The sequence below is a fragment of the Nerophis ophidion genome, linkage group LG04 (genome assembly GCF_033978795.1).
Source record: "Nerophis ophidion isolate RoL-2023_Sa linkage group LG04, RoL_Noph_v1.0, whole genome shotgun sequence".
In the NCBI taxonomy this organism is placed as follows: Eukaryota; Metazoa; Chordata; class Actinopteri; order Syngnathiformes; family Syngnathidae; genus Nerophis; species Nerophis ophidion.
This window is the reverse complement of record NC_084614.1, coordinates 3,151,492-3,161,248: the sequence shown is the minus strand read 5'-3', so window position 1 is coordinate 3,161,248 and position 9,757 is coordinate 3,151,492. Positions and strand designations below refer to the sequence as shown.

General features: G+C 43.2%; 1 protein-coding gene across 2 annotated transcripts; it reads right to left on the bottom strand.

The window, feature by feature from the left end:
* Window positions 1-4,421: 4,421 nt before the first annotated feature.
* LOC133550747 (zinc finger protein 768-like) lies at window positions 4,422-8,746 on the bottom strand. 2 transcript variants are annotated; one of them, XM_061896750.1, is made up of 4 exons: window positions 8,591-8,746; window positions 5,247-5,325; window positions 5,063-5,140; window positions 4,422-4,978 (listed from the first exon to the last, which is right to left on the bottom strand). In XM_061896750.1, the coding sequence occupies exons 2-4, from the start codon at window positions 5,281-5,283 to the stop codon at window positions 4,668-4,670; spliced, it is 426 nt and encodes a 141-aa protein (XP_061752734.1). In that variant the 5' UTR covers window positions 5,284-5,325; window positions 8,591-8,746; the 3' UTR covers window positions 4,422-4,667. The 2 variants fall into 2 exon arrangements, with proteins under 2 accessions (XP_061752734.1, XP_061752733.1); XM_061896749.1 differs by having other exon boundaries at window positions 4,422-5,140; window positions 8,591-8,743.
* Between the last annotated feature and the right edge of the window lie 1,011 nt (window positions 8,747-9,757).

Below are 9,757 nucleotides of genomic sequence, written 5' to 3'. Positions count from 1 at the left end.
ATAGATCTTGTACTCGTGATCTTGTCCTTTCGGTCATAATCCAAAGATCATGACCATAGGTGAGGATGGGAACGAAAATCTTGTACCTGTGATCTTGTCCTTTCGGTCATAACCCGAAGATCATGACCATAGGTGAGGATGGAAACGAAGATCTTGTACCTGTGATCTTGTCCTTTTGGTCATAACCCAAAGATCATGACCATAGGTGATGACGGAACATAGATCTTGTACCTGTGATCTTGTCCTTTTGGTCATAACCCAAAGATCATGACCATAGGTGAGGATGGGAACATAGATCTTGTACTCGTGATCTTGTCCTTACAGTCATAACCCAAAGCCCTTGACCATAAGTGAGGTTGGGAACATAGATCTTGTACCTGTGATCTTGTCCTTTTGGTCATAACCCAAAGCTCATGACCATAGGTGATGACGGAACATAGATCTTATACCTGTGATCTTGTCCTTTTGGTCATAACCCAAAGCTCATGACCATAAGTGAGGACGGAAACAAATATCTTGTACCTGTGATCTTGTCCTTTAGGTCATAACCCAAAGCTCATGACTATAGGTGAGGACGGAACATAGATCTTGTACTCGTGATCTTGTCCTTTAGGTCATAACCCAAAGATCATGACCATAGGTGAGGACGGAAACAAAGATCTTGTACCTGGGATCTTGTCCTTTTGGTCATAACCCAAAGATCATGACCATAGGTGAGGATGGAAACAAATATCTTGTACCTGTGATCTTGTCCTTTAGGTCATAACCCAAAGCTCATGACTATAGGTGAGGACGGAACATAGATCTTGTACCTGTGATCTTGTCCTTTCGGTCTTAACCCAAAGCTCATGACCATAGGTGAGGACGGAACATAGATCTTGTACCCGTGATCTTGTCCTTTTGGTCATAACCCAAAGATCATGACCATAGGTGAGAATGGAAACAAAGATCTTGTACCTGTGATCTTGTCCTTTTGGTCATAACCCAAAGATCATGACCATAGGTGAGAATGGAAACAAAGATCTTGTACCTGGGATCTTGTCCTTTTGGTCATAACCCAAAGATCATGACCATAGGTGAGAATGGAAACAAAGATCTTGTACCTGTGATCTTGTCCTTTTGGTCATAACCCAAAGATCATGACCATAGGTGAGAATGGAAACAAAGATCTTGTACCTGTGATCTTGTCCTTTCGGTCATCACCCAAAGCTCATGACCATAGGTGAGGATGGAACATAGATCTTGTACTCGTGATCTTGTCCTTTCGGTCATAACCCAAAGCTCATGACTATAGGTGAGGACGGAACATAGATCCTGTACTCGTGATCTTGTCCTTTTGGTCATAACCCAAAGCTCATGACCATAGGTGAGGATGGGAACGTAGATCTTGTACTCGTGATCTTGTCCTTTCGGTCATAACCCAAAGCTCATGACTATAGGTGAGGACGGAACATAGATCCTGTACTCGTGATCTTGTCCTTTTGGTCATAACCCAAAGATCATGACCATAGGTGAGAATGGAAACAAAGATCTTGTACCTGGGATCTTGTCCTTTTGGTCATCACCCAAAGCTCATGACCATAGGTGAGGATGGAACATAGATCTTGTACTCGTGATCTTGTCCTTTCGGTCATAACCCAAAGCTCATGACTATAGGTGAGGACGGAATATAGATCCTGTACTCGTGATCTTGTCCTTTTGGTCATAACCCAAAGATCATGACCATAGGTGAGAATGGAAACAAAGATCTTGTACCTGGGATCTTGTCCTTTTGGTCATAACCCAAAGATCATGACCATAGGTGAGAATGGAAACAAAGATCTTGTACCTGGGATCTTGTCCTTTTGGTCATAACCCAAAGATCATGACCATAGGTGAGGATGGAACATAGATCTTGTACTCGTGATCTTGTCCTTTCGGTCATAACCCAAAGCTCATGACTATAGGTGAGAATGGAAACAAAGATCTTGTACCTGGGATCTTGTCCTTTTGGTCATAACCCAAAGATCATGACCATAGGTGAGGATGGAAACGAATATCTTGTACCTGTGATCTTGTCCTTTAGGTCATCACCCAAAGCTCATGACCATAGGTGAGGATGGGAACGTAGATCTTGTACTCGTGATCTTGTCCTTTCGGTCATAACCCAAAGCTCATGACTATAGGTGAGGATGGAACATAGATCCTGTACTCGTGATCTTGTCCTTTTGGTCATAACCCAAAGATCATGACCATAGGTGAGAATGGAAACAAAGATCTTGTACCTGGGATCTTGTCCTTTTGGTCATAACCCAAAGATCATGACCATAGGTGAGGATGGAAACGAATATCTTGTACCTGTGATCTTGTCCTTTAGGTCATCACCCAAAGCTCATGACCATAGGTGAGGATGGAACATAGATCTTGTACTCGTGATCTTGTCCTTTCGGTCAAAACCCAAAGCTCATGACCATAGGTGAGGATGGAACATAGATCTTGTACTCGTGATCTTGTCCTTTCGGTCATAACCCAAAGCTCATGACTATAGGTGAGGACGGAACATAGATCCTGTACTCGTGATCTTGTCCTTTTGGTCATAACCCAAAGATCATGACCATAGGTGAGAATGGAAACAAAGATCTTGTACCTGGGATCTTGTCCTTTTGGTCATAACCCAAAGATCATGACCATAGGTGAGGATGGAAACGAATATCTTGTACCTGTGATCTTGTCCTTTAGGTCATCACCCAAAGCTCATGACCATAGGTGAGGATGGAACATAGATCTTGTACTCGTGATCTTGTCCTTTCGGTCAAAACCCAAAGCTCATGACTATAGGTGAGGACGGAACATAGATCCTGTACTCGTGATCTTGTCCTTTTGGTCATAACCCAAAGATCATGACCATAGGTGAGAATGGAAACAAAGATCTTGTACCTGGGATCTTGTCCTTTTGGTCATAACCCAAAGATCATGACCATAGGTGAGGATGGAAACGAATATCTTGTACCTGTGATCTTGTCCTTTAGGTCATCACCCAAAGCTCATGACCATAGGTGAGGATGGGAACGTAGATCTTGTACTCGTGATCTTGTCCTTTCGGTCATAACCCAAAGCTCATGACTATAGGTGAGGACGGAACATAGATCTTGTACCTGGGATCTTGTCCTTTTGGTCATAACCCAAAGATCATGACCATAGGTGAGAATGGAAACAAAGATCTTGTACCTGGGATCTTGTCCTTTTGGTCATAACCCAAAGCTCATGACCATAGGTGAGGACGGAACATAGATCTTGTACTCGTGATCTTGTCCTTTTGGTCATAACCCAAAGATCATGACCATAGGTGAGGACGGAAACAAAGATCTTGTACCTGGGATCTTGTCCTTTTGGTCATAACCCAAAGATCATGACCATAGGTGAGAATGGAAACAAAGATCTTGTACCTGGGATCTTGTCCTTTTGGTCATAACCCAAAGCTCATGACTATAGGTGAGGACGGAACATAGATCCTGTACTCGTGATCTTGTCCTTTTGGTCATAACCCAAAGATCATGACCATAGGTGAGAATGGAAACAAAGATCTTGTACCTGGGATCTTGTCCTTTTGGTCATAACCCAAAGCTCATGACCATAGGTGAGGATGGAACATAGATCTTGTACTCGTGATCTTGTCCTTTCGGTCATAACTCAAAGCTCATGACTATAGGTGAGGACGGAACATAGATCCTGTACTCGTGATCTTGTCCTTTTGGTCATAACCCAAAGATCATGACCATAGGTGAGGATGGAACATAGATCTTGTACTCGTGATCTTGTCCTTTCGGTCATAACCCAAAGTTCATGACTATAGGTGAGGACGGAACATAGATCCTGTACTCGTGATCTTGTCCTTTTGGTCATAACCCAAAGATCATGACCATAGGTGAGAATGGAAACAAAGATCTTGTACCTGGGATCTTGTCCTTTTGGTCATAACCCAAAGATCATGACCATAGGTGAGGATGGAAACGAATATCTTGTACCTGTGATCTTGTCCTTTCGGTCTTAACCCAAAGCTCATGACCATAGGTGAGGATGGAACATAGATCTTGTACTCGTGATCTTGTCCTTTTGGTCATAACCCAAAGATCATGACCATAGGTGAGGACGGAAACAAAGATCTTGTACCTGGGATCTTGTCCTTTTGGTCATAACCCAAAGATCATGACCATAGGTGAGAATGGAAACAAAGATCTTGTACCTGGGATCTTGTCCTTTTGGTCATAACCCAAAGCTCATGACAAATGTCAACTGTAGATGTTTTAAAAATAAACAAAGATGTTGCAAGTTTGATGTTGAGTCATTTTTTTAATGATTAATGGATTGAAAATAAACCTTATAAGGAAGAGATGATTAGATATTTTCCAAAGAAAGAAACACACTGACATACCTTTCACCAATAAGATTCCAAATAAAGTGTGGCTTTATTCCTTCTCTGTCTTTTAAGGAACAAGTCATACAAAATAACATCCTTTCCAAGCTATCAAAGTAGCATCTTCTTCACACCACCATAAATCGGCCACACCTCCCCCAGTGATTAGCATGTAATGGCAGCAAAAGAAGTAGAACAGGAAGATGAAGTCAGAAATACATGTCAAACTAATATCGCAACAGATTAATGGATGAGCGCCAGCTCGATGCCGTTGTCAATAGCCGTACGCAGCCCATGGGCTCTCCGTCAAACAGACCACTTTAAGCACGACTACTCGACCGATGACCTTCACAATAACTTCGTAGTCATCAGATGAGCCTGGGTAATTTAGTTTAACCAGGAGGTCAGTGTCTTTATCCAAAGCAACAATCTTGAGATTTTGACCACCTGACCCGTCGCCCGATTCCTCCGGCCAGTAGCCTGATCCCGACGGCCAGTAGCCTGATCCCTCCGGCTCGGGCTTTGGTTTCACTGGCCAGTAGCTTGGTTTCTCCGGCCCGTAGACTGGTTTCTCCGGCCAGTAGCCTGGTTTCTCCGGCCAGTAGCCTGGTTTCTCCGGCCCGTAGACTGGTTTCTCCGGCCAGTAGCCTGGTTTCTCCGGCCAGTAGCCTGGTTTCTCCGGCATGAAGCCTGGTTCCTCCGGCCAGGTGTCTGGTCCATGATCACTGTTACCGTAATTGATGGCTCCTGTTTGAATGGAATGTTGTCAGGTCATTGAGTGTGTACTGGTGTACTTCATGTATTGCAGTACAGTGTGTACAATTCTGGTCTTGTTGAGTGTTGGATGACCTACCGACAAGCAGAAGCAAAAGGATGAAAAACTTGATCATGGTTGTGTTCGTGGCCTGTGATGACCCAAGATGAAATACTTCCTGTAAGACAGTGAAGAGTAGGAGTGTCAAAAAAAAATACATTGATTTCTCAATTTAATTAGGAATCGCGTTTCTTATTTGTAATGATTTTTAAATTGTATTTTTCAGTCTGTTCTGTGCAGCCAACCAATCATATTGTTGAAGTAGATCAGGGGTCCCCAAAATCGGGCCCGCAGGAAGCCCCGAGTAAAAAAAAAAAAAAAAAAGTCAAAAATTACACACATATATATATATATATATATATATATATATATATAAATATATATATATATATATAAAGTCAAGATTTCTGTGGTTTATCCGTTATACAGTGTTCAACACCGGGGTGGAGCGGAATATACGTTCGGTCAGGAAAAAACACAAGAGGCTATATCATCCCTACAAGCCTATTACACTTTTTATACTCATATATTTCCTGAAGCCAGGAAAAAAAAACCCCTCAATAGCCAAGTTACAAAGAATCCACAAGACTTGCAACAGAGGGGAGAGAGTGGGGGCCACAGAGGGCAGAATGCTGCTATCCAAACGCTGCCCAGCCGTCCATCACCCCTGAGGGATTCAAGCGGTGGTGTAGACGTGGGGTGAGGGTTTTTCTGTGTCTGTGTGCGTGCGTGTGTGTGTGTGTGCATATGCCCACTGTTCAGGGTGTTGTTGTGTCTATAGGCCTGGGGTCGCTCTGCAGGCATCATATATATATATATATATATATATATATATATATATATATATATATATATATATATATATACATATGTATGTATGCATATATGTATGCATACTTAAAATGTATATATTTGTACAAACCTGGTTTCCATATGAGTTGGAAATTGTGTTTGATGTAAATATGAACAGAATACAATGATTTGCAAATCCTTTTCAACCCATATTCAGTTGAATATGCTACAAAGACAACATATTTGATGTTCAAACTCATAAAGTTTTCTTTTTTTTTGCAAATGATAATTAACTCAGAATTTCATGGCTGCAACAGGTGCCAAAGTAGTTGGGAAAGGGCATGTTCACCACTGTGTTACATCACCTTTTCTTTTAACAACACTCAATAAACGTTTGGGAACTGAGGAAACTAATTGTTGAAGCTTTGAAAGTGGAATTCTTTCCCATTCTTGTTTTATGTAGAGCTTCAGTCCTTCAACAGTCCGGGGTCTCCGCTGTCCTATTTTACGCTTCACACGTTTCCCATGGGAGACAGGTCTGGACTGCAGGCGGGCCAGGAAAGTACCCGCATTCTTTTTTTTATGAAGCCACGCTGTTGTAACACGTGCTGAATGTGGCTTGGCATTGTCTTGGTGAAATAAGCAGGGGCGTCCATGAAAGAGACGGCGCTTAGATGACAGCATATGTTGTTCCAAAACCTGTATGTACCTTTCAGCATTAATGGTGCCTTCACAGATGTGTAAGTTACCCATGCCTTGGGCACTAATGCACCCCCATACCATCACACATGCTGGCTTTTCAACTTCGCGTCGATAACAGTCTGGATGGTTCACTTCACCTTTGGTCCGGATGACACCATGTCGAATATTTCCAAAAACAATTTGAAATGTGGACTCGTCAGACCCCAGAACACTTTTCCACTTTGCATCAGTCCATGTTAGATGATCTCGGGCCCGGTGTTTCTGGATGTTGTTGATAAATGGCTTTCGCTTTGCATAGTAGAGCTTTAACTTGCACTTACAGATGTAGCGACCGACTGTATTTAGTGACAGTGGTTTTATGAAGTGTTCCTGAGCCCATGTGGTGATATCCTTTAGAGATTGATGTCAGTTTTTGATACGGTGCCGTCTGAGGGATGGAAGGTCATGGTCATTCAATTTTGGTTTCCGGCCATGCTGCTTACATAGAGTGATTTCTCCAGATTCTCTGAACCTTTTGATGATATTATGGAGCGTAGATGTTGAAATCCCTAAATTTCTTGCAATGTCACTTTGAGAAAGGTTGTTCTTAAACTGTTTGACTATTTGCTCACGCAGTTGTGGACAAAGGGGTGTACCTCGCCCCATCCTTTCTTGTGAAAGACTGAGCATTTTTTTGGGAAGCTGTTTTTATACCCAATCATGGCACCCACCTGTTCCCAATTAGCCTGCACACCTGTGGGATGTTCCAAATAAGTGTTTGATGAGCATTCCTCAACTTTATCAGTATCTATTGCCACATTTCCCAACTTCTTTGTCACGTGTTGCTGGCATCAAATTCTAAAGTTAATGATTATTTGCAACACATGTCATGTCACAATATTGATGCGGAACACGTCCACGGTTTTTAAAACTTTCCAACTGTCGGAGACTGTGGACCAAAGCCTGACTTGTTTTGAAATGTAAAATTCAGTCGAGAAATCTGAGCTCATATTTCTTACGTGCATGCCATCAAAGTGGAGTTGTATTGTACCATATGTCCCGGCAGGAAATCTGCCTTCAAAGAACTCCGGCTTTCTAGTGATTCCCAGAGCCCCAAAAAAGTCTGCGGGCTATAGAGCGTTTTCTATAGAGCTTCAGTACTCTGGAATGCCCTCCCGGTAACAGTTAGAGATGCTACCTCAGTAGAAGCCTTTAAGTCCCATCTTAAAACTCATTTGTATACACAAGCCTTTAAATAGACCCCCTTTATAGACCAGTTGATCTGCCTTTTTTTTCATTGTTCTGTGGGCTCAGGTCCGGTGGCCATGGATGAAGTGCTGGCTGTCCAGAGTCGGGAACCGGGGTGGACCGCTCGCCTGTGCATCGGTTGGGGACGTCTCTGCACTGCTGACCCGTCTCCGCTCGGGATGGTCTCCTGCTGGCCCCAATATGGACTGGACTCTCACTAATATGTTAGATCTACTATGGACTGGACTTTCTCAATATTATGCTTGATCCACTATGGACAGCACTCTCAGTATTTTATGTTAGACTTACTCGACGTCCATTGCACCGGTCGCCCATAGGGGCTTCCCACATCTGCGGTCCTCTTCAAGGTTTTTCATTGTAATCCCACTGGGTTGAGTTTTTCCTTGCCCTGATGTGGCATCTGAACTGAGGATGTCATTGCGGCTGGAGACACTTGTTATCAGGGGGTACATAAATAAACTGAAATATGGTGGAAACACAAACCACACAGGTCTACGGTAAACTAAAGGTTCCAGGAACCTAGCATACCTAAACTTTTGATGGACAAAGGCCGATTTCCAAAAGTACCACGGTCCTTTGTACCTACAGAACACTTTGACACGCATTCTTATGTTAGAATCTGAGATGAAGAAAAGACTCACCGCACAGAGAAAAGTCAGCTGTTGTGGACCGGACTGGAGCTTGCCTTGACTCTTAATGCCCTGGTCTTGGTACTCGCCTTAATAAAGACTCTGGCATCAAGACTTGTCTCGCCCCCATTAGGTGAGGCAAGGAGAGGACAGGTTATGTCAGATCATTTGATTTCTACTGATGGATCAACTTGTTTGGCGTGTGTTGTCAGATTGATATGAGCACAAAGACAAAGAATTCTGTTTTGCTTCTTGGAAGTAAAGTGGTGACGCTGGAAACAATTACGTGGGTAATTAAACATCAGAACTCAGGAAGACTCTGCCAGGAAGGACGACAGGGACAAACAACACCCGCCAATTAGTTTGCGACACACTTGTACAGCTCCTTTGAGAGAATGTATGTCCTGGAGTGACTGTTGTTTGAAAGCTGAGACCAGTGAGGAGGGCAACCCCAGATCTATACGAGCGCAATAAATCTCGTGTTCGGTTTTGTCAAGTCGAACACGAGACGGTTTTTGTCAAACATTAAAAAGTTTGGCGAGCCTTCTTTGACACGCTTCAAACGGCAACAGTTGAGGCCTCTGCAGGGTATTACGGATCTCGGGTCTTTACCACACGTATTCAACGTTTGATTTATTTTCACTGAACAACATCCTGCCGAGTGACTTTAAAATGCTGCTCTTCCCCCGGATTACCGGTGAATTCCAGAACTTCTCCGCCAAACTCCCGTGCCAGGAGAGGGACAGTAAAACAGGTCGTTGTCCAACACATGAAAAGGAAAATTAAATGAATACAATTTCTCAGAAGGACAAAATAGGCCAGGACTTAATTACTGTTTGTTAATCGTAAAGTTAATTGTTGTTCTTTGCACGCCATCAGGGCGTTCACCTTTGAATGTTTGACTTGCAGCCAGTAGTGTTTCCGACAAACACCCACGTCATTCTTTAACTTTTATTGACTTCATTAAACTCCTCTCTGAGCTGCCACCTTACCGTGGTAGAGGAGTTTGCGTGTCCCAATGATCCTAGGAGCTATGCTGTCCGGGGGCTTTTGGCCCCCTGGTAGGGTCTCCCAAGACAAACAGGTCCGAGGTGAAGGATCAGACAAAGAGCAGCTCGAAGACATCTATGAAGAATACAGACAAAAGACCCTGATTGACTCTCCCACCCCCGTCTCCAT